The 26052-nt window shown below is 38.9% G+C and overlaps 1 protein-coding gene across 1 annotated transcript in view; it reads left to right on the top strand.

The window, feature by feature from the left end:
• The window catches only part of Kif4a (kinesin family member 4A), a 101002-nt gene that overhangs the window by 57533 nt on the left and 17417 nt on the right, over positions 1-26052 (top strand). The window contains exons 13-19 of the mRNA XM_036175460.1: positions 4617-4658; positions 6088-6273; positions 9541-9644; positions 10759-10903; positions 12061-12171; positions 18097-18180; positions 18921-19034. Of these exons, the coding sequence (XP_036031353.1) occupies positions 4617-4658; positions 6088-6273; positions 9541-9644; positions 10759-10903; positions 12061-12171; positions 18097-18180; positions 18921-19034 (786 nt within the window). The remainder of the gene's footprint in view (positions 1-4616; positions 4659-6087; positions 6274-9540; positions 9645-10758; positions 10904-12060; positions 12172-18096; positions 18181-18920; positions 19035-26052) is intronic.

A 26052-nucleotide genomic window follows, 5' to 3' on the forward strand; every position in this document is an offset into this window, starting at 1 on the left:
ACTTAGCCAGCTCTACCACTTACTAATTATGCAACCTTGCTAAATGTATTACTGTCAGAAAGAGCTAATTGGAAGTTACTTAGGTTGAGGTTCAAGACAGTATTTCAGCTTATGCACTTGTGGGGAGGACTCTAACACCACATAAATTCCCAAAGATTGAAACTTTATACGATGAAAAGAAAAAAGGTGTGTGTGTGGTATCTTTGTATTTTGGCTCAGGTAGCAGTTTCTGTTAATTGCCGTGAAACTCTTGCTTGTTCCAGTTTTCATGTCCCTTTCTTGGGAACATGTTGATAACAATCCCTTTCCGGAAGTTGTCTGATTCTTTTTAACTTTATTGAGACTTTCTTCCATTCCTAGCAGACAAGGTCTCCGAGCAAACTCTACAATCTTCTGGCTCTTACAAGCTTTCCCTGCCCTCTTCCACAGTGTTCCCTGAGCCTTACATACAGGAGTTGGTTTGTAAATGAAGCCATTGAGATTGGGCTCCACAACTCTGCATTTTGATTGGTTGTGATTTTCTGTAATGATCTGTGTCTGTTGAAAAGAGAAGTTTCCTTGATGGAGGGTGAAGAAAGCCTAGGAGGCCTCAACCCTATACAAAGAACTATAGGCAACTAAGGAATGCTGGAGTGAGAGAAATAGTCTTCCACAAGAAAAATACACCAATTGGTTATCCAATACCAAGTGATTAGCCATGAAAACCTATATACAAGGAAGATGCAGAGTGAGAAGTGTAATAGTACTTTCTTATCAGGGTCACCAGCACACAAATAATGACACAGAGACTTCTTAATAATTATGAAAGCTTGGCCATTAGCTTAGGATTGTCCCACTAGCTCTTATAACTTAAATGAACCTTTTATTAATCCACATTCTACCATGTGACTCAGTTACCATATGTCCAACCTCTTATGTGTCTCCCTGGCATCTGCTGCACACCTAGAATCCTTCTCTTCTTCCTTTCTTTCCCTGGAGATCCCTCCTATCCTGTCCTGCCTAGCTATTGGCCATTCAGCTTTATACCAATCACAGCAACACATCTTTATACAGTGTATAAATATCCCACAAAAGAGCAGGTTATATATCGGAATATATATGTGTAAACATATACATATATGCATGTAAATAATCAATGAAAAAGACTGAATTTGAAAGAAAGAAAGAAAGAAAGAAAGAAAGAAAGAAAGAAAGAAAGAAAGAATATATGGGAGAGTTTGGAGGGAAGAACGGGAAGTGAGAAATGGTGTAATTTTACAATTATTTCACAAAGGAAAGTAATTTATTGAGTTAATCCCAGCACTTGGAAGGCAGAGGTAACTGGATCTCAATGAGTTCAAGGCCAACTTGGTCTACATAGCAAGTTCCAAGCCACCCAAGGCTACATAGTGAGAATACAAATTTCTTCTTATTCAGGAGCTAGAGAGATGGCCACCATTTAAGAGTATTCATTGCTCTTGCAAAGGACCCAAGTTTGGTTCCTGGTTTTAGGGGATCTGATGGCTTCTGCTGGCACCAGGAATGCCATGGTACACATACATAATATACGGGCAAATACTCACCTAAAATAAAAATAAATAAATCTTTAAAATAACTTTACTCTGGCCGGGTGGTGATGGCACACACCTTTAATCCCAGCACTCAGGAGGCAGAGGCAGGCAGAAATCTGTGAGTTCGAGGCCAGCCTGGTCTACAGAGTGAGATCCAGGACAGGTACCAAAGCTACACAGAGAAACCCTGTCTCGAAAAAACAAACAATAATAATAATAATAATAACTTTACTCAAACTTTGTGGTTTATGATCACTGGCAGAAATGACAACAAAGGATTGGAAGAGGTAAGGACTGAAGAGAATGGACACTGGGAACCTTCTCAACATCTGTCTTAACCTTTTTTACATTAGCATATAAACATTTCTTGAGGCAAAAGAAATACTTCCAAAAGTTAAGAGTAATTGCAATTTAGAAAATGGGAAGATTTTTCAATACTTGTTGGAGAATGGTTAGCACAGAGATAAATGCTACCACTTCTAATTCTGCTTAAATATATCTGAAACATCCTATGTAAGGAACCCATGTGAGTTACCTCAGAGTTAGGATAATGTGTAAATGGCAAAAGCCTACGAGAGCCAAAATTTACAACCTTTGACAGTAAGGGCTCAGGGCAGCAGTGTTCGTGGCCACATCAACTTTAGAGGGTTTCATACTTCTCATTTCTGATATCTGAACTGCATGAAAGATGAAACAAGTCCATGGAATGAACTTAACACAATAAATCATCTTCACTGAAGACTTGGCAATATATCGGCTGCCTGCTCTGCCTGTAGGCAGTTCTGTTAGTGGTGACTGGCTCAGAAGAACTCTGTAGAATTGCTGTCTGCCACTAAAATGCACTTGGCACACACATAGGCGAGTGCTACAGATTGCCACAAGCTGATAAAGTTCTTGGCTTCTCTCCACCATCATAGTTAAGCAGAGTCAACCCTTTTATCTAAGGCTCCTGCTGGACTCTTGAATCAGAGTTTTCCTTCTCTATTGTCTACAGACCCTCCTAGTTACATATTTTTTTTAAATATACAACAGTGTATCCCTGTGACTTTCATTAAGACTCAAAACAGTGAAAGCAAAGTGTTTCAAATATAAGGTCATGTGCCCTTCATTCTGAATTAAAACTATTTTAAGTGACAGGTGAACACCCCATTTTCCGTTATGAAGGCAACCATTGTTCCTAGACTTTCCTCCTGGTACTTTCAGTACCAAGCTGTACCCTTAAAATCTAATTCTAGCAAACTTTGTTGTTGCAGTAGCCTATGAGGAAATTCAGGCAGTCATTTCAGTTCCTGCAGAATCAAGTACTATTTTGTTTATATCCCCACCTCCAAGACAGAGTCCATGAGATGTTTTTCGCATGTCTTTTCCAAACACATACTTTATTTTGGAATGCTCTGCTGTTTAATGTAAACAAAGTACCCTGCCTTAGCTCCCCTGTCACCTTGAGCTAATCATACCTTTTACTTAAAAGACACTGTAAGTTGCACCCTTAGATTGAGTGTAGAAGAGGAGAAATGGACTTGTTAGACTGAAACAAATCCTGTTGTTACATATTTATACATTTAGAATTGTGAGAATAGAATCATTCTATGATTGTACAAAAGATATCACCATAGCCATGAGCTGAAATGTTCGCATTGTGAAATTTCACTGGCTCTAAAGACATCTAGTTTGACCTCTTAATGGTGCCAGGAAAAGTCTTTAGGCTAGATATGTTGGTGACTTCTGTAGTCCCAGAACTTGGGGCATGGGGGCAGGAGGACAATGAATTTGCATTCCAGGCCTGCCTGAGCTACATTGCAAGTGGCTGTTCCAAAGAAGACAGCACTCTCAACTGTTAGAATCCAGGAGAGTTATAGAAATACACTGAAATTTGAACACATCCTTGATTGGTGCTCTGTTTTCAAAGGACTTAGTGTGCCCTACACTTGGAGTCTTGCCAACGGTGTACATTAGGATGAGAAAGAACGTGGAAACACTGGAGCTTCCTTTGAGTTCTCTTTGATCCTCATTGGTTAGGAACACAAGGGAAGTGCTTTACAAACAGCTCTCACTAAAGGCCCATCTCCTGACATTTAAGGTACTAAGATTGCATCTATGTGTTGCAATGGCTGGTACAGACACTGCATGTTCTAACCCTAAACTCCTTCACAGCCAACAATTCTCCTGCGTACTCCTTCACCATATGGCTTCCTGAGAAGCAAACTTTCTTTGTAAGGCTTCAGAATCACTGAGGCAGAAGCAGTAATGTATGTGTTACAGTACCAAGTAAAGTGTAAAAGTTCAGTAATGAGAACCGAGCTGCTCATGTGACCGTCTATGAACAAATTCTCCTAATAAGTAGTTTTCAGTTCCCTTTCCGGGTGTTTGTTCCAGTGCCCACAAAGAGAATTAGCCATTCTCTACGAGGGAACTTAACCTCCTGAGGTGCTTGTTCTTTCATTCCTAGTAACTACAGCACCTTCACATGATGCAAGTAACAGAGCCCACAGGACATTTGGGTGACTGTGAGTACACTTTTTTCCTGGTGTACTCAATCTAGGACATTAATTTCCTTGTGCAGTTAGAGCTTGCCATCCTGAGTGGCTATAAAATAAAAGTCCAAACCAGCTCTTCATTCTATCTACTTTCCTGAGGCACTACCATTATTTTGTGTTTGTTTTTTGAGGATTTGTCCACAAGGAGTGGCTAGGCTTGTACATTAATAGGGACTTGGTGGTAGAAGCATAAAAATAAAGTGTAACTGTCTATAAAATGGGTTAAATTTTGACTTGTTAGAATGGTTAAATGTTTCACTCTGGCTCAGTGATCTTTGCTCTCTTATCACATGATCTTATTTTTCCCCCCAAAGACTACACAATTACCCTTTAGAAAAAAGAAAGGTCCCTGAGAGGTGGGAAATGGAAACACGTAGCTGTTAGGTTCTCTGTGACCACAAAATCAGTCCAGTACCATAAATGACCCCTGCATATACTTTAAAAATATCATTTTAAAAAATCAAGCAGTATCAAAATCTTTTGTAAATTTGACTTGTTTTTCCTAAATCAGAACGTTTTTTTGCTACAGGATGAAGCTGCCACCATTGATAGTGCAGTGGAAGCAGACACTGTGAGTAATTGACCCATTTTGTGTGGGACCTGGAGCTCTCACTGCTGCTTCCTATCGCTTCCTCTCATTGATCATTTGACTCTGGAAGAGGACCCGCAATTATCATTCTTCCTAGAATGTGCTGGAAATCTAGTAATCTTTAGAGTAAATCTGTTTCTAATAATCCAACTGGTAATGAGCAGCAGAACTTCTCATGTCATTTTTCAATCTGGCTTATTTTCTATTAGGTCCTTCTATTCTGTTTCAGTTACCCAATAAGTTAAAACAAGGAAAGGAACAAATTGTGACAGTGTCAAAAAAAGCACTGGAGGAGAATGTTTTTGAATATGCTTTTCTATGGATGGGATGACCATGGGATAAAACAAAGAAAGGAAATGAGTGTTCAGATCACAACAATAGATAAGGTGTATTGATGTTGACTTTGACTAAGCTTATACAGCAAAGTGAAAAATGAAAGTTTGGTCAGTGGTTTTCTTGAGGAAGCCTTTTACCCCTGAAACAAGTACCTATTAGTAGTTTTCTTATTCTGAGTGAAGCAAGATAAGAGATAAATTAGGAAATAAAAGTTAGCTGTGTCAGAATAAATGACTCTTTTTTCCATTTCCAAAGTGCCATGTCCAGTGTCTTCTCTTCTTTAGGAGCCTCTTGAGATGAAATGAAAGAAGTAAGGATTGTTTGTCAGATCAGTATAGGGAGGAGCAAGAAAACTGATCTATATTACAGAGTATTATATGAGCAAGGGAATAAGGTCAATATTTAATTCTAAGTGTTTCAAGAACACAGGTATTGCTGATGGAAAAATGGCTGTGGAGAGTGAAGTAGTATCTAAGGAACTCCAGCTTCTTGTTTCTCTTACAAATCTGTATTAGGGTTCTCTACAGTAATAGAACTTATAGAATGATGAGAGAGAGAGAGAGAGAGAGAGAGAGCTACAGTAATAGAACTTATAGAATGATGAGAGAGAGAGAGAGAGAGAGCTACAGTAATAGAACTTATAGAATGATGAGAGAGAGAGAGAGAGAGAGCTACAGTAATAGAACTTATAGAATGATGAGAGAGAGAGAGAGAGAGCACGCCAACAGTGGCTGCTAGTGTGCAGAAAGCCTAAGAATTCAGTAGTTGGAATCCAGTAGTCTAGATGTCTCAACTGGTCTTCAGTATGTGCCAGATTTCTGAAGGAGTAGGCTCTAATGCCATTGAAGGAATGGATTTGCCAGTGAGTGCAGGAGAAAGGCAAACAGAGCATGTTTTCCTCCTCAATATCCTTTATATAGGCTTCCAGCAAAAGGTGTGTCCAGATTAGAGGTGGGTCTTTCACTTCAAAAAATCCCTCATAGATGTGCCCAGACATTTTTAGGTTTTAGTTAATTCCAGATGTAATCAAATTAACAACCAAGAATAGCTATCACAAAATCATTGTCTTTTCCAGCAAGTGGAAACCAGTCCCAATACCAGCAGGTCTTCTGATGTTTTCAGCACTCAACATGCTCTACGTCAAGCTCAGATGTCCAAGGAGCTGGTTGAGTTGAATAAAGAACTTGCATTGAAAGAGGCCCTAGCTAAGAAGATGACTCAGAATGATAGCCAACTACAGCCCATCCAGTTCCAGTACCAGGTAAAGTGTTTTCTCAATCAGTAGTTGGTCATGTTTAACTTATAGAAAGAAGAGAAGCCACCACTTTGGGTAATGAGAAGACAAGATGATGTGCATAGTGTGCCTGGAATTCTATTGCTGGCTTTTCTTAAGGATACTCTCATTACAGGGAATCTATAATTTTGTTTCATTTAATATAATGTTTCATTGTACACTATGAGCATGTAATAGTTTGATAATGTTACCATAAATGTAGTCCCTACTTGTCGAACAATCATGTTCTAATAAATGTGTGTGGTTTTTGAGATAGGCACATCTCTTAGTAGATAGATGGGCCAAGTTGTAGTATGAATTATTTAAATACATAACTGGGTAAACGTTTTCCTCATGATATGTCTAAGTGGCTCTTGCTAATTAATAAGCAGGCCTTTAGTTGATATGTCCTAGTTTGCTTTCCTAGTCTAACTGCCTAGCCATCAACTTAGGGTTATCGTCCTGGGAATTCATTTCACTTGGTGTACCTTTCTGTTACTGTCAAATACAGCTCCACCCAGGAAACATACATGAAAGGAAAATGTTATGAATCTTTACATTCCTGAAAAGTTGATCTTTTCATTCTTACATTTGTTCACTTGGCTGGATTTAGAATCCTATCGCTGGTGTTTATGTTTAGAATTTGAAAAGTGTTGCTCCTTTGTCTTCTGTTTCCAGTGTTGCTATTAAGAAGTACATAAGAGGCCGGGCGGTGGTGGTGCACGCCTTTAATCCCAGCACTTGGGAGGCAGAGCCAGGCAGATCTCTGAGTTCGAGGCCAGCCTGGTCTCCAAAGCGAGTTCCAGGAAAGGCGCAAAGCTACACAGAGAAACCCTGTCTCGAAAAACAAACAAACAAACAAAAAGAAGAAGAAGTACATATGATCTTGAGTTTTTCCCTCTGGAAACTCAGGATTTTTTTTGTCTCCCAGTATCACTTAATCTTACAGTGATAAACTTGCTATAGCTCACTCCTCATTGATTGTGCTTGGTGCTACATGGGTCCTTTCACTCCCCAGTGTGTCGTCTTTCCCTGGATATTGTTACTTCACATTTTCTTTCTTCAACCCCCCCCCCCTTAGTCAGGTATTGAACCTCTGAGATTTCACGAAGCTCTTCTTCCCTCTTCCCTCCTGTTTTATATGTCCTTGTCCTTGCCATTTTATTCTGCTCTCCCCTTCTGGTAAATATTTTTATTTGCTTACTAATTCCTAAGATCTCTTATTGAAGCTCTGAATTGTTCTTGTTTATAGAAACCTTTTTTTATGGATGTACTATCTATCTAAGATTAGGAATTAAAATTTATTAACATTTTATTCTCTCTGCCCTGCCTCTCTTTCCTCCACATTTCCTTAGTTTTGTATGTTTTAATCTTGCCTTCACTTAAGAACTCTCCTCAAATTTCCGCTGATCTTTGGCTAGCTATACAAACAGACGAGTGAGGAACTAAAGCCAGTCAGAAGTTCTGAGCTGGTCAGTCTCCCACAGAAATCTCCTTTCCTCTGCTTATAGCTGTGTAGGGGTGGTGGGAAAGGGGGAGTTAGTAGCAGTCTCTCGTCATGCAGTTCTCTTTAGTGAATGTAAGCATCCTGGCTCCTCATGTGTCCTTTTAGCTGTATCTGGGCTGGCAGTCCAGCCTGAAAGTTTCAGTCACTCCAAAAGGAAGTCTCTACTCCTCTCTGTGTTTCCATGATACAAACCAGCTTGCTGCTTGTTGGCTTTCAGCCTGTAGGAATCCTAGTTTAACTGTCTCCATTCCGGAAACAAACTCTGTTGCTATGTCTTGAATACTCCCTGCTCTGCATGCTTGTTAATTTATACAACTTTTTGCATCATTTTAGTGGAGTTGCAGGAGGAAGGTTAAATATGTAGTTCAGTTGTCCATGGCAAGGCATTCAGGGCAGCCCTTTTCAGGTCAAGTGTGTTTTGACTTGATCAATAAAAGATTACTAGGAAGTCTCACTTATACTACCCAAAAACATGGAAAACAAATTCCTCCAGGGTAGTTCCTACTCTATAAGGAAGTATAAATAGTGAGGTGTGGCTATAGATATAGTAATGTATCTAGTCTTTTCCCCTAGGAACCAAATATAAAAAGAAATAGACTCTTAATAAAAATAATACCTTTTAATCACATACAAATCATCAACTCTCTTACTAAGAAATAATGACAGTTTTCCAATTTTAAAAAAAAGTGTATGCTTGCGTGCACACGCTCATCACTACACATATGCAGAGATCAGAAGACTTTGTGTAGCATATGTTCTCTTTTCATCTTTCCATGACTTTCACAGCAAGTGTTCTTACCTAGTGAACTATCTCACTAGTCCAGTCCAAGTGTTTTCTTTCTAAGCAATGTTTTCCTGCCAAGGTAAAAAGCATTGTGGGTTATACACTAGAGAAAACTGGTCAGACATGGGTTGAAGCCAATAGAAAATCTTTATTAGCTTGCCAGAGACCACATTGGGTAGGTGTTCAGGATCCCAATGTAGCCTCGAGCCTTTCTCAGGGTGAGCATTTATGCACAAAAACCATGTTCTGAGTTGACATACTTAAGTTAACAAGAACAGTTAGGCAGAAGCAGAACTACAGAAGCCAAAAGGCAAGGTTGGTGCATTTAGAGACTTTCCCAGAACTATGGACTTTAATGGATTAGGTCTTTGTTTTAGTTTGGGCAGGGGTGCTGTCTATGTGCTGAGTTTATGGCCTCAATGGGACTTCCGTCATGGAGTTTTCTATGATATGCTTTGTGTTATAGTTAAGATTCAGATCCAGGCCTTTGAACTTCACAAGTAATTTCTTTTTGCTACCACACAAGTTTATTCTCCATTAAATCAAAAAGAAATATTTATAGTGTGGAATTGAAGTAGTAAAATTTAATTCATAAAGCCAGATGTGTGGAATCCCTGTAACCTTAGCACTTGGGAAAGTAAGATATGAGGATAGCAAAGAATCCAAACTGGCCTGTAGAATAAGAACCTGTTTGTTTCAAAGAAAATGAAAGACAGAAAAGAATGGGAGGGAGGGAAGAAAAATTAATCAAAGTCATTCACAGGCCAGGCCAGGTAGTATACAGCTTTAATCCAGACGCAGGCCGAGCTCTATGAGACCAGTTTGCATGTTCCAGGCCAGTGAGAGCTATATAATGAGACCTTGCCTCAAAAATAATTTATGGTTCCTGGAGACAGAATGTTGAATCAATTGTCTTCCTATTCTATATAATCTTTTCCTTCTCTCTGACCTGTAATGTTTCTAGGATAACATTAAAAATCTAGAGTTGGAAGTTCTCAGTCTACAGAAGGAAAAGGAAGAATTGATTCTTGAACTTCAAACAGCCAAGAAGGATACCAACCAAGCCAAGTAAGAATAAAGTCAATAAATGCCAAGTCTCTGCCATGTATAAGGTGATTTTGAGAGAATAGAGAAGTAGAAGACCCATCCAATGCCCCCAAATGATTTAAACCTAGTAGGTAGGGGAAAGAAACCTAGACAGAAGAAAAATTAAATAATTGAGACTTCTTTCCTTTCTTATATTTGATTATTGGGTGGTAGTATGTGCACATGAGTACAGGTGCCCATGGAGGACAGAAAATGGTATAAGATCCAGGACAATGGACTTAGAGATGGTTGTGAGCCACCCAGTGTGTATGCTGGAAACTGAATTTGGCTCATCTGCAAGAGCAGCATGTGCAGTTAACGCCTCAGCCATCGCCCCAGTCCCAATAAAATAACATCTCAGGATGGCAATAAAAGAATGCTATAACATAACAAAACAACTAGTGCCTCAATCAGCTTTCAGCAGTGACTATGTGTTACTTTGTTAAGAAAAAGCAGTATTAACATTCACAGGCAGGAGCCATTGATTCAGGCTGGTGTGAACAAGGAAGGATTTATAAAAACTTAAATGTAAGCTAGCACTTGAAAAAAATCTTAGGACCTCCTCGACAATTTTGCTGCCCTTGCTTGTGAATAAAATTAACGCCCAAGTTAATAATTAAAAATCAGTGTAACCATCCAGTGATTAGTTAAGAATAAAACGAAGACAGGCAGTCAGAACCCTTTCCTTTCCCTTAAGACTGTTCCCTTTGACAGAGCCTCTTTTGCTCTTCCTTACAATTATTTTCATTTTCTCTTGAATCTAAACCTCATGTTCTTTAGAGTTATGTTAAATGCTTAATTTCTGTCTCCAACTTATATAATAATCATCAGGATTAGTCCTTACAGCTAAAACAAGGTGACTTCCTTCCTTTGGACACTAGTGGTGGGAGAGTATATTTGAAGCAGTTCATTTTTGTATACTCAAAAATGTATTGCCTTATTCTGAATTGAAGCTCTCATTAGTGAAGTGAGCAAGTTTCTTTTGGGTGGGTTGTATTCACTATTTTAAAGAAGACTGTATCTAAAGTTGTAAACCTGGGAGTCCTTTGTTACATATTTAGAATCAGCCATTTCACTCCTATTACAACTGTGTTAGGTTGAGTGAGCGCCGCCGCAAACGTCTCCAAGAGCTGGAGGGTCAAATAGCTGATTTGAAAAAGAAATTACATGAACAGTCCAAACTTCTGAAGCTGAAGGAATCCACTGAGCATACTGTCTCCAAGCTGAACCAGGAGATACAGGTAATAAGCTCTCATCTTTGTGTTTACCACATTGGAACGGCCAGCCTAGGTGTTCCATTTAGAATCATGCTGAAGTGATTTCAGGTGAGACAGTGGAAAACAGGGCAATCATTTCATGTAAAAATAACCACAAGTGTGGCATTCTAGGACATTGTGCTAGTCACTGGAACCTGAATTACAAAACTTTGCTTTGACCTTTGACTTCTTTTATGGATACAGAAATTTTAATGTTAGACTAAAAGATTAAAATATGTAAATGTTTAATGGTGATGTTTTGATCATCTTCCATGATCTTGTGGCACAATTTTGTAAAGTAGTAGCAAGATGTCAGATATCTAGAGGATATTTTCAGTTACTGAGTGTTCAGCTTTAACATCAGCAAAATGATTACAGCTCTTTTGCACTGAAATCTTCAGAATATTAATTGTTGATAAGTGAGTTTGTCCCTGATCTGAGAATTAATTCCTTGGTGCCACCTTTAATCCCAGCTCTCCAGATGCAAAGACGGGTGGTTTTTTTTTCTGAGTTCAAGGTCAACCTGATCTACATAGCAATTTTCAGGCCAGTGAGAGTTGCCTGGTGAGATGCTATCTAAAAAAATAAAAAATAAATAAAAAAAACAATCAAACAAACAAATATCTTCCTTACTTTCTTCAGGAGCTGGAGAGATAACTCGGTGATTAAGAGCCCTTGCTGCTCTTTCAGACAGTCCAAATTCAGTTCCCAATACCCACATCAGGTGGCTCACAACCATCTGGAACTCTGACTCCAGGGGATCCAACACCTCACTAACATTCACAGACACACACACACATACACAAAATAAAAAATAAAAATAAATTTTAAAAAAAGAAAGAAAATATTCCTTGAAATTCTACTTATCTAAAGTAAATATACGGCTGGATTTAGCTTTTTGGAGTGTTTCTCTTACCTTTTGAGTCTCCATATGTATGATCAATACTTGGAAATCCTGTATAAGTCTAGCAAGAGGTAGCAAGCCTAATCAGCTTTTGTTGTTGACCTTCTCAGCTTAGCTCTGGCCTTCTTCTCTTCTTTACGATTATTCTCTCCATCCAGCCATCAGCCTAGAATAAAGAACACGTGACTAACACACTAGTTTGGTTTGGTTTAGTTTTGTTTTGTTTTGTTTTTTACAGGTGATGAAAAACCAGCGAGTACAGTTAATGCGTCAAATGAAAGAGGATGCTGAGAAGTTTAGACACTGGAAGCAACAAAAAGACAAAGAAGTAATCCAGTTAAAAGAACGGGTAAGTGAATTAAAGCTTCTCAGAGGCCTAGCTAATGAGCCCTTCTCCAAGCTAGTAATACTAAAGATTCTTTTCATGTAATATTATGGAAAGTATTTTGCTTAAAGTTTAATATGTATTGTGTTTATACTTCAAGTTCAGGTTAATGGCTTTGGTTTGTGTTCTAAAGAAAAGCAAATAACACAATAATAACCTTAGTTATCACCCTAATGTCATTTAGTGGGGAAAAAAGCTTCTTTTCATTTATCTGCTGTCTCCAGAAGTGTGACATTCCTGAATTGAACAGGTTTCTATTGAGTGTCTACCATATGCAAGGCACTGTGAACTAGGTACTATGAGAAGTCGAAAGCTGAGGAATAAATGAGCTCTATCCTTGAATAATGTCTTGTTTGTACAGGAAGTTGCAGTGTAAGCATGAATTTCTTGAATACAAGGAATAAATAATTAGAGGATTTAAAAATGATACAAAAGAGGCCAGTGAGATGGCTCAGCAAGTAAAGGTGTTTGCTGCCAGCCCCAACAACCTGAGTGGCCCCAGAAACACATAAGGCCATGGTACATCCCTCCACACAGTGATAAATAAAATAATTTTAAAAAGAACAACACACAAGAAAAATAATCACTTCAGCAAAAACAAGCAATGAAGGAAAAACAGGACCCAAATGTATGAGACATAATACAAAAGGCAAAAGGTATATATTGAACCATGTCAGTAGCATTTGATGTTACTATGGGACAACTCGTATATAGGGACACTTTCTGCTTATCTCCAGTGATACTGTGCTAAAAGGAGAATGATCTTTAACAAGCGAGTTCAGCAAGTTCCAGATGCTTTTGATCCTAAATACAGGAAAGATTTGGCACAGGAAAATTCTAAAGAAACCAAAGTGTCACCAGGGAAAATATACTACTGATGATTACTCATGGCAATATATAGCTCAAGGAATTAGAAAAAACACTTGATTTAGCAAAATCGTAAGAAATTATATTTATTTTATTGTACAGAGGGAGGAGGACACCGATAGCCAGAGTTGGGAGGTTAGAGAACAGCTTGTGTGAAGTCATTTTCTCCTTCTTTCATACGAATTTAAGGGATCAAACCTTAGATCCTCAGGCTTGGTGGCAAGCACCTTTTCCTGCTGAGCCATCTTACCGCCCAGCAAGATTTTTAGTATAGCATTTTTCAGAAAGGTTTTCAAAGTGTCTGTGTTTGTTGTTTAGTTTGGTTTAGTTTAGTTTAGGCTTAACAATGGGCAGTTCAAAACCAAGTAAAACTATATGTATGCTACTTGGGCAAAGTATGAGAAGAAAGAGCATGGTATATAATAAAAAACAAGAAAACAGTTCTCAAGACAATTGAGCTGTTTAATAGAGCACACATGGAAACCACAGTGAAATATCACTTCATATCCACTGGAAAAGCTGCAATTAAAGAGAAAATAGTGCCCAGTGGTGGTGGCCCATGACTTCAATCCAAGTACTTGGGAAGCAGAGCCAGGTGAATCTCTGAGTTCAAGGTCAACTTGGTTTACAGATCTAGTTCTAGGACAGCCAGGACTGTTACAGAAAAACCCTGCCTCAAAAACAAAAACAAGAAAATAGCAAAGTCGATGGTAATGTGATGAAATCAGGATCCTCACATACGACTAGTGGAATGTAAAATGGACCAGCCACTATTTTTTAGCATTTATTTATCTCATATATGTGTATGGGCGTACATGTGCCATGTATACATGTAGAGATCAGAGGACAAGTTGTTGTAGTTGATTCTCTCTATATGTGCTGCCACCCTCTGAGCCATCGGGCTGACCTAACTATCCTCTTTTACAAATAGACCATCTGTTAAACAGAGAACCATAAAGTTCAGTGTGCATGAGAACCTGCCTTCACTCCTCAACACACACACACACACACACACACACACACACACACACACACACATCCTAAATAAGTAAACAATAAAATGTTTTTTCTAAAGATTTATTTATTATGTATACAGTGTTCTGTTTGCATGTGTCCCTGCAGGCCAGAAGAGGGCACCAGATCTCATTACAAGTGGTTGTAAGTCACCATGTGGTTGCTGGGAATTGAACTCAGGACCTCTGGAAGAGCAGTCGATGCTCTTAACCACTAAGCCATCTCTCCAGCCCACAATAAAATTTAAATATACGTAAGAGCTAAAACTAAGAATCTCTTAGAAGAAAGCAAAAGTGTTAATATTTGTGACTTTTGATTAGGCAAAAGTTTTTTTTTAATTTATTTTTAATGGGATACCTAAAGCAAAGTCAAAGAAAAATTAGATTAGAAAAACTTAAAAGCTGCTCTCTGTAAAAAACAAACAAACAAACAAACAAAAAACAAAACAGCATGAACATGAATAGTCAGTAGACAAAATGGCAAAAAGTATTTCTAAGTCCTAGAGCTGCCAAGGACCTTGTATCCAGTATTAGTAAACCTAACCCAGTTGTAAGAAGAACAAAGCAGCAAAGTTCACAAAAGGTGCTCAGTGTCATTAGCCACCAGGAAAATGCAAATGGAAACCGCAGTGGCATACCATTTCACACCCACTGAGACAATTGCTGTGGAAAGAAAAGATAAGCTTTGGCAAGAATTCAGAATTAGAGACGTACATTTGCTGGCACAATGGGAAAATGGTGTAGTTGCTTTGACAAGTAGTTGGCAGTTGGTTAGGCTAAAAACTTTAGAGGTACTCTATGACCCAGTGACTCCTCTCTTAGTTCCATCTACTGAGAAGGTATAAAGGCACGCCCATGTCCAAACTTGTATGCAGATGTTCACAGAACATAAGTGATATTAGCCACAAATGTGGGTGGATCCTGAGTGTATCGATGAGTGAATGTATAAATGAAAATATGTGTACAGTGAAGTATTACGATCACTGGCTTTGATGCAAATGGATGAACCTTGAAAACATTGTGCTAGTCGCAAATAATAATATAGGAAATGTCCAGAATTTTTTTTTTTTTTTGGTTTTTCGAGACGGTTTCTCTGTGTAGCTTTGTGCCTTTCCTGGAACTCACTTGGTAGCCCAGGCTGGCCTCAAACTCACAGAGATCCGCCTGCCTCTGCCTCCCGAGTGCTGAGATTAAAGGTGTGCGCCACCACTGCCTGGCTAGACTTGGCAGATTTATAGGTAGAAAATAGTTGTTACAGTGACAGGGTTGTGGCATGATAGGTAAAGGAACTGAAATTTTTCTGTGGTAATGAAAATATGGCAACACTTGAATTGTGGTGTTCGTTTTACATAAGCTCTATGAATATGCCAAAAGCCATGAATCATACATTAGGTGATTAAATTCCATCATATGTTAATTATCTCTATAAAACTACTAAAAACAAAAGAAGGCTTATGTGTAAAGCACTAAGTTAATACTTTACAGCAGTAAGTATGCTGTATTGCCAAGAATCTTTTTTTTTGTTCACTTCCATTTTCCAATTGACTAAAACAATAATTATATATTACAGTATGCACTCAGTTAATGTTTACTGAATTATCATAGTGATAATAAATGTAAAATATGCCTTTCAAAGATGAGTCAATGGCCAGGTGGTGGTGGCACATGCCTTTAATCCCAGCACTGGGGTAGCAGAGGTAGGAGATCTCTGTAGGTTTGAGGCCAGCCTGATCTACAGAGAGAGTTCCAGGACAGCCAGGACTGTTATACAAAGAAACCCTGTCTTGAAAAACTACCCAAAAAAAATGAGTCAGGGAGAACACCAACAGTTATTTCAGGCTTTTGAGTGGCTGGGAAGTTTAGAGGCAAATTCTGGCCTGCCATGGTGATGTTAGTTTCAGGAGTCTAATCATTGGGACAGAGAGATAATATTTACTGAGTTCAGAAGAGAGAATGGGCTAGAGTTCATAATTAGGGAATTATCTTGCAGAAAAGTGAAGATTGAAACCACAGGAATGATACGATTGTAGAGATGGGGAATGTATAGAAAAAAGAAGTGTAATTAGTTAAAGAGCAGCCTGTAGAAGGAAAGAAAGGAAAGAAGAAAGAAAGAGAAGGCTAAGCAAACAATCTCTTTAGTTCACATAGGATGAAATAACAATGAAATCTGTGAGCCGGAAGAGGAAGGAGGGTGGGGCAGTAGGGTTGGAGTACTAATGAGACTGAGTTTGTCGTTGTCGTTGAGAGGAGGGACTAGAAAAGGAGACTAAACAGGAGAGTGCAGGACAGCATAGGAACTAAGGGCAAGCGAAGAGGAAGGGCAGCTAGCAGCACTAACTCCTTCAGGGAGCTTTGTGATGAGAGAGAGGCTTTAGTCTCCTACCTGTTTCATTCCCTTGACCGCCTACTAACGCACAGCCTAGTAAACTAGGCCTAACTACAGGTCTACAATTATACTGTACTCTGTTATCCTTCTGTGTCAGAAGGGCTTGGGGATTTAGCTCAGTGGCAGAGTGCTTGCCTAACAAGCACAAGGCCCTGGGTTTGGTCCTCAGCTCCACCAAAAAAAAAAAAAACCCCAGATAATTCTGTGTTGTTTATATTCATTTGCTGTCTCTGTGAGAATACTAACCAGATCATCTTCATGTCTATGTCCCAGAACCCAGTGCAGAACCTACTGTATAAATAGTGTATGAGTTACATAAAATGAGTAGCTGTCTTCTTCTTTTCCCTGCCAAGACTTCTTGCATGGTGGACAAGCACTCTACCACTAAGCTACAATCCCCACTGGTGAAACTAATAGTTCTTTTTTTTTTTAAATGAAATTTTTAATTTGTTGTGGATGCATGATTATTTCAAAACTTCATTCCAGCTTTAATCAGTTATAATTTTCAGGATCAGATCATTTCAAAAGGCCAACTCAAAGCTACACCTCATGTCCCACAATTGCCTGCTTCCTAGAATCAGCATATTCAACTCTTTTTTAAATTAAAAATAAATGTTTTAGATTCTGATCACAGTTTCTCCTCCTCCAACTCTTCCTAGATCCTCCCTACCCACCCAACTCCATGCCTTCTTTTTCTCTCTCTTTTGAAAATAAATAGGCAAAATAAACCAGAATAACTTTTGAAAGTACAAAAAAGAATACACAGAAACAAATACACGATAAACTCCTAAAAACACAGAATTAGAAAACATAATATACAAGCAAAACAACAGAAAGTCAAAAATGCCAAAACAAAATAATATGAGACAAAAAGTACAAAAACACCCTTGACTTCATCTCATAATAGTTCTTATATGTATGCTGGCAAAGACATCACCAACATGGCTGACCATGCTGACCAGGCTGGGTAAGCAACAAGTAGAACCGGAAAGCTTAATGGATTAGGAAAATAAGAAGGGGCCAGAAATCAAAGCAATTAAGTGTGTGCTTGTTTGAAGTGGCTGGTATCCCATACTATTTCATGGTCCTAATTTTTCATCTCTTAGCAGGTAAGCTAGATTAGATGTGTTCAAAATTGTGAAGCTTCCTTAGCTGGAGTTACTTTAATTAATTTTCGAGGGGGCTGGCTCTGTGGTAGCTTTCTCCTTTTTTTCTGGCCACTGGGTTTTATGACCAACTCCTGAAGTTGAGAAGTACTGATCTTCTTATCAGTAAAACTGAGTTCTAGCTCTGTCGATAGTGAACTATGTGGACAAGGCTGTTCATTGAATGATCTTTGGTTTCTTCCAGATCTCACATTCTATGGTAATATTTATAATTGATGTAAGTCTGAGAAATGGAGAATTTGAACACAGAACAATAAGCTGAGGAAGACTAAGATCTTTATTATACATGCAGGCATAGTTTCCAGTACTTCCAGTTCTTAATTCTGATAAAAGATAAAGGCTACTCACAGTATTGTACTTAGCCTTAAATATAAAGGACATCTGGGAAGGTTTCTTAGTTTAAGGTTTCATTTTAGTTAGCTGAACATCAATTAAGATCTGACTTTTTTGTTATCAGGATCGTAAGAGGCAGTACGAACTGCTCAAACTTGAAAGGAACTTCCAGAAACAGTCTACTGTGCTCAGACGTAAAACTGAGGAGGTAGGTAAGAAAAGCTTGTCGCTGTGCTAAATGCATAAGTCTTAAATAAATCTTCATCTCTTTTTATCTAGTATGACCTGTGAACAAATAAAACCTGTGTTGAAAACTGTACCAATCAAATGTGGTTTGTTTTTTTTATTATTCTAATTTGGCTTTTTTTTTCTTTTTCTTTTTTTTTCTTCTTTTTTGAGACAGGGCTTCTCTGTGTAGTTTTGCTGTCCTAGAACTCACTATGTAACCCAGGCTGGCCCCAAACTCACAAAGATCCACCTATCTCTGCCTCCTGAGTACTGGGAAGCCTTTTTTCTTTCTTTCTTTTTTTTTTTTTTTTTTTTTTTTGAGACAGGGTTTCTCTGTAGCTTTGGAGTGTGTCCTGGACTAGCTTTGTAGACCAGGCTGGCCTCGAACTCACAGAGATCCATCTGCCTCGGCCTCCCGAGTGCTGGGATTATAGGCGTGCACCATCACTGCCCGGCGAAGCTTTTTTTTTTTCTTAAAAAAATAAAATAAAGTAGAACAGACTACTAGCAATACATGACATTCCCAGACATTTTCAGCCTGCAGAACTTCCTTTAAATATACGCCTCTTGCAACTTCTGAAGCAATAGCTAGTCATCAGTTATCATATCCGTGGAGATTTGAAAACGTAGTTCCTATAGGAATTCAAACATAGATTTTGTTTACTGAGATGCTGCAAATTAAAATGTTCTTCAGCATCCCCATTTCCCATTTGTATTTAGGCAGCAGCTGCCAACAAACGTCTTAAGGATGCTCTCCAAAAGCAAAAGGAAGTTGCAGAAAAACGGAAAGAGACTCAAAGCCGTGGGATGGAAGGCACTGCAGCTCGAATGAAGGTACGAACAGCGTGAACTGCCATTTTCCTTCCATGCACTGGGGATAGGAGAAATAGGAAATAACTTGCTTTTGGTTTAAAAGTCAATCTAGAATTTGAAGTTCTGCCTGAAACCCTTGTTTTAAAAGATCTCTTTCAACTGTTGTCAGAGACCACGAGTAGAACCTTCTTTGTATCCCTGCCTGTCATAGCTCAGTTACTATTTTGTTCTGGTGTAATTGATGTTCTGTGAATGTATTTAAAGTACACAGTTTGGTGAAGTGCTGGGTTGGGCCACGCCATGGACTGGGCTCTTAGACTGAATGAAAAGGTGAAGGTAAGCTGACATTCAGCACAGTGGGACCACCCAGCTCACATGGCTGCCCCCAGACCACCTCTGCTGTGGGGTGCTGTGTGCCACTAGTCTGTGAAAAGCAAGAAGCTGTTCCGGAAGCTGCTTTTGTCACTTGTTTGGGGAACCAGTATGCATAGAATCCCCTGATATGCTTTCTGGTCAGGCACGGCGGGACACCCGTGACCTCGTAGCATTTGTGAAGCTGAGGCAAGAAAATTATGAGTTCAAGGCAAGTCTGAGCTCCATGGAGAGTTTGAATCTATATAATGGTTCATTTATATGCATGCAGGCAAAACACTCATACACATTAATTAAATCTAAAAATTTAAATTTCCTAAAATTCAAGACCCAGATATAACCAGGCGGTGGTAGCACACACCTTTAATCCCAGCTCTCAGAAGGCAGAGGCAGGCAGATCTCGATCAAGTTCAAGGCCAGCCTGGTCTACAGAGCTAGTTCCAGGATAGCCAGAGCTGATTCACAAAGAAACCCTGTCTCGAAAAACCAGAGAGGGGGAAGAGGGGGATTGGTTTTCTGTCACTATAGATTTGGGTTTATGTTTTTTGGTTTTTTTTTTTTTTTTTTGAAGCTGAGGACCGAACCTAGGGCCTTGTGCTTGCTAGAAAAGCGCTCTACCACTGAGCTAAATCCCCAACCCTGATTTGTTTAGTTTTTATTATTTTACTAAAATGGAATTGCTTTTTGGCCTCATATTCAGCATAATTATTTCCACATTCATCAGTTACTTTTATTGCTGAGTGACATCCCATTCGTTGTATGGATGTATCTTAACTTCTCTGGTCACTTATTGGTGGTCATTTGAGTTATTTCCAGTTTGGGCTATTACAGATATTGTATTGAACACTCATGGACCAAGTTTTTGTGGGAACTGTGTGTCTTATTTCTTTTTGGTAGACGGCCTGGACTCTCATAGCTTTCTCATCTACTAAGTGTATGTTTTACCTATTAAACATTTACTAAACTGTTTTCCAAAGTGATTGTACCATTCCTAATAGCAGTGATTGAAGGTCCTTGTTGCTGCATGTTCTCAACAATACTGATAGTATTGTCAATCTTTTAAATTTGAGATATTCTAGTAGATGAAAACTATAACAAGGTACCATTTTTTATTTTCCTAATAACTAAGGATGCTGAGCATCTTTTCATGTGTCTACTTGCTTTTTTGTTTTTGTTTTTTCTTTCTTTGTTTTTTGAGACAATGTCTCTACATAGCCCTGAGAATGTATGCACACAGACATACATTCAAGGAAAACACCCATATACCTAAAACTAAATTTTTTATTAAATTGATTTTATTTTTTCAGAAGTTTTCCCCTTTATTATTAAAATAATCTTATGACTTCATTGTTTTAGCTATTAGGATGACAGATAACATTGCTTTTTTAACACGTTTTATCTTATTAAAGCATAATTGACATAAAGTATCTGTTTTATTGGGTACTTCAGTAAGTGTTAAGGATTTAAACTCCAAGACCTTGTGCATGCTAGGCAGGTACTCTACTGATGCGCACCTCCAATGCACTAATTTATATTATGGTTTTCTCTCCTTTGTGATGCTCTTATAATTACAAACAAAATATGGCTTCTTTTAATGTAATATATTTAAGATTCATCTGTGTTGTTTTGTATCAGTAGTTTGCACTTTTGTGTATTTATTTCACTAAGTCATATTCCATTGTGTGGGTTTACTTATGGTTTGTTTATCCAGTCAATTGTTAAATGCTTTGGACTTTTTCTGAGGCAAAGCCTGGCTGCTTCTGTAGCCCAGGCTGGCTAGTCTAACTTGGAACAGTCCTCTTGCTTCAGCCTCCAGAGTGCTGGGAGTACAGCTGTGAACTGTCACACCCTAACTAACAAGAGACAGAACCAAGAGACATGAGAGATCTATGAGAAGTGGCTCACATAGTTATAAAGGCCTAAATGTCCTGTAGTAGTTCATCTGCAGGCTGCTGACCCAGGATACCATACCACAGTTGAGTCTATGTCTGACAGCTTCAAAACCAGTCACAGGGCAAAGGCTTGAGAATCTGAGGGTGTTGGTGTAAGCCCTGGAGTCCAAAGACCAAAGTACTTAGAACTCTCGTGCCCTAGCTCCAGGAAAGACAGAGGAAGTGCCCTCCTCTGCCAGTTGTGTTCTAGCTGCAATTCCAGCATGTTCTGGGTGGTAGCCACCCACACTGATGAGGAATCTTCCCAACTCAGTCCACCTACTCACATGCTAGTCTCCCCCGAAAACACCCTGACAGATGAACCCAGGAAAAAAATGCCTTTACCTGATCTTTAGCTATTCCTTAAGCCAATCCAGTCAACACCTAAACTAAGCCATCCATGAATTAAGCTACTATTAGAAAGCTCACATGCATATTTCTGCATAAGCATTGTTGTTTGGGACAACCTAGGAAATGGGTTACATAATAAGTTCATAGAGCAAACCTACTAAGATGCTGAGCCATAAAATAAGGTTCAGTGTGCTCTGAATGGCGTAAGACAGCTTAAGTGCACAAGTGCAGTATGTTTTTTGACCATGATGGGATTAAACTAGAAATGGATAACAAAAATGGTAGTAGCACATGCCTGTCATCTCAACACTCTGTGAGTGGAGGCAGTGAGGATCAGAAGTTCAAGGCTAGCCTCACTACAGTTTGAAGCCAGCCTGAATTGCATTCAACTTTATTTGAAAAACTCCCTGGATACTTAGAAGCTAAGTGATACACTTCTAAATAAGCCACTGTCAAAGAGGAAATTAACTCAGACTGTTAGAAAATGCATCTCGAATTGAATGAAAATACAACATTATTAAAGGAAGTTTCTAACCCTATGGACCCATGTTAGAAAAGATGGAATGCAAGTCATTAATCTCAACTTCTTCCTTGAAGAAACTAAGAAAGTAAAAGTAAGTGCAAAGTAAGCAGAAATAAGAAAGTAATAAAGACCAGAGTAGAAATTAATGAGCTTTGTAAAAATTATTTCTAATTTTGATAGTTCATACCGACAGGCTTGAATTTTAGGGACCTAGGCAGGAGGATCACAAAATAAAAGTAAGCCTCGGCTGCATAGTAGCACCCACCTTATTTCAAAAATCATTATGTTAAACAAAAATATTTTTGGTAAAACATACATGACCATCAATTTTTTCAAATTAACCTCTGTAAGAAAGAGTTGGTTCTTTCATAGGCCTCTGGCTTTCCTGATCAAGAAAAGGTAGAAAACAAAATATCATTAACAGAAATTTCATAAATGGTATCACTGTATATTTTATATATTATAATGAAGGTTAAGAGAGAATGTGGTAGGTGCCTAAATTTGAGGATTTAACTGAAATAGACAATTTCCCTGAAACACACCAACTACTGAGATCAATTTTTGTGTGTTCGGTATGTGGACATGCATGTTTGCACAGGTGTGTGGGTGGGTGGGTGTGACCCTTGTGAAGGCCTGGATACCCTGTCTGTCTCCCAAGTGCTAGACTTACAGGCAGGCTACTATGCCCCATCCCCTGCTTTTTAAATAGGTGCTGGGGATCTAAACTCCAGCTTTCATATTTCTGGGGCAAATTCTTTAACCAGTCAATCACCTCCCCAGCCCCTGAGATCAGTTGTTGAAGTTGAATTTTGTTAACTTCCTTTCTGGTGGTGGGAATAAGGGAGGAAGTAGAGAGTGGACTTTTAAGTTAGTCATATATGAAAAAAAATTTTTTCCCTGAGACAATGTCTCACTGTGTAGGTTTGACTGTCCAAGAGATCAACCTGCCTCTGCCTCCCAAGTTAAAGGTGTGGGCCACTACTGCTCAACTATAAAATTCTTTTTTTTTTCTTTTGGTTTTTCGAGACAGGATTTCTCTGTGTAGTTTTGATGCCTGTCCTGGATCTTGCTCTGTAGCCCAGGCTGGCCTCAAACTCACAAAGATCCGCCTGCCTCTGCCTCCCGAGTGCTGGGATTAAAGGCATGTGCCACCACCTCCCGGCGAAATTCTTGATCAATAAAAAAAAATTTTAAAGGCCAGGGGTAATGGTGTACACCTTTAATTCCAACACTGAGGAAGCAGATGTAGGTGAATCTCTGAGTTCAAGGACAGCCTGGTCTATATAGAAAGCTCCAGTACTATATAAAGAGACCCTGTCTAAATAAGTAAATAGTTAAACAAGCAAGTAAACAAAGAACTATGTAGGCCAACAGATCCAGCGCTCGAGCTCTCTCTCTCTTTCTCTCCCTCTCTCTCCCTCTCTCACTTCTGGGTGATCTGTAACTCCCTAAGTACACTAGGCTAGCCTTGAACTCAGAGAACTATCTACCTCTACCTCTCAAGTGCTGGTTTTAAGGGCCACCGTGCCCAGCCCAAATTTGTAGGGAAGAAATATTATTTCTATGCAAAGTCCTTAGACAACTGAATTGGAAGGACTGCTTTCGCTGCTCAACTTATGAGGCTGCTAGCATTACCTTGATAACAAAACCAGGAGAACTACAGACTAATATATCTTACCAACATAGTGGAACTTTTTATTATTGGATTTTATAGGTGGATGTTTCTCAGCTCCATCCCAAAGCACCTATAATAAGTTGAAAAATGCATTTAGTACACCTCATCTGCTGAGTATCATAGTTCAGCCTTATCCACTTTAAGGATGCTAATACATATTACCTATAGTTGGACAAAATCATTGAACAAAGTCTACAAAGTATTTAATATCTAATGTAATTTTCTTTAATACAATACTGAAAATGAAAAACAAAATGTATGGAGACAAAAATAGGTATTTTGTAGATATGATGGGATGTGAAAGCATATAACACAATATCAAAAAAGGCCGACTTCTGCTTCATATGCTTCACAATATGGAGCAATGTTGTTGCCCCTTGGGAACATGTGCTGAATGGGAGTTCTGGGATAATGGCACAAGCAGTTCGAATTTATTGGCTTCACCAAACAAGATGGCTCCTGCCTGTAAACTAAACTTGGGAGACAGAGGTGGAAGAATCATACCAAGTTTGGGTCCAACCAGTTCTACATAGCAAGTTCCAGGCCAGCCAGGGGTACATAGCAAAACTTTGTCTCAATGGAAAAAAAAATAGAATTAATTGGCTTCTTCATTTTTATGAAATTAACTTCTGTATTCTTGGTAATATTTTTATTCTAAAATCTACCTGTTCTTTTTGTTTCTTTTTGCTTTTTAAAATACTTGTCTTTATTTTATATGTATGAGTGTTTGCCTGCATTTATTTATGTGTACCCCATGTGTAGCTGATACTTGAGGAGGTCAGAAGAGAGCATAGGTCTGATGAAACTAGGCCCTGGGACCTGAATCTGAGTCCTCTGCTAAGCAGTCTCTCCAGCCCCTTGTTCTGCTTTCTGAGACAGGATTTTGAAGGTTCATATTGACCTTACTCTCACGGTCCTCTAGCTCAGCCTTCTGAGTGTTAGGATTATAGGTATGTACCATCATGCCTGCCTTTAAAGCCTACCTCGAATATTAATGTAGTCCCGCCAGCTTTCCTTCGATTAGTGTTGAGTGTGCTAATTGTAGACCCAGTTGATTTTAACATATTGTGCATTGTTTTTAAAGTGTGTTTCACATAAACAGCAAATCGTTGCTTCCCCTGTCTTCTTTGTTGGATTAAGGATGGTTTTGTTTCACAGATTTGGGTGCTTCATATTGAGAATAATTTCTCCCTTGATGAAATGGGCCTTTTGATCTGGGGTAGTATTCTTTTTTTTTTTTTTAATTTTTTTCTTTTTTCTTTTTTCTTTTTTTATTTATTATATTTGTGTTTTAATTTTACACATCAGCCATGGATTCCCCTGTCCTCCCCCCTCCCGCCCCTGTCCCCACCTTCCCCCCAGCCCCTCCCCTCCATTCCCATCTCCTCCAGGGCCAAGACTCATTTAAACCTGGTGGATTCAGTACAGGCAGCTCCAGTCCCCTCCTTCCAGGCTGAGCAAAGTGTCCCTGTGTAAACCCAAGGTTCCAAACAGCCAGCTCATGCCCTAAGGACAGGTCCAGGTCCCACAGCCTGGGTGCCTCCCAAACAGTTCAAGCTATTCAATTGTCTCACTTATCCAGCTATAACAGTGTGAATTGTTGAGACCAAGATTGGAAAAGCACAGGGACAAATAGCCAAACTAATGGAAACACATGAACTATAAACCAGGTTAGTATTCTTACATAAGGATTCTACTTACCTGCTCCGGCTTTCTTTTTATCACTATTAGTACAGTATAGCTTTTTTTTTTAAGATTTATTTGTTTGTTTGTTTGTTTGTTTGTTTGTTTTTTATTTGGGTACTTTGTCAGCGTGTACATCTGCACACCAGAAGAGGGCATCAGGCAGTTGTGAGTTACCATGTGGGTGCTGGGAATTGAACTCAGGACCTTTGGAACAGCAGTGAGTGCTCATAACCACTAAGCCATCTCCCCAGCCCTTCATTGTCGTCTGTAATGTTCTCAGGAATGAGCCCTGGGATTCTGTGGTGGTAGTTGTTGTTGGTTGTTTTAGTAATGTTTTTCTTAATTCTTTGAGAATTTTGTATAATGTATTTTGATCATATTCACCTTTTCTCCCCACCTCCCATCAGATCCACCCCCACCTCCCTACCCAACCAACTTCATGTCCTCATTTTTATTTTTAAACCCACCAGTCCAATCTGTGATGCCCAAATTCTCTTGGCT

The sequence above is a fragment of the Onychomys torridus genome, chromosome X, assembly GCF_903995425.1.
Source record: "Onychomys torridus chromosome X, mOncTor1.1, whole genome shotgun sequence".
Classification (NCBI taxonomy): Eukaryota; Metazoa; Chordata; class Mammalia; order Rodentia; family Cricetidae; genus Onychomys; species Onychomys torridus.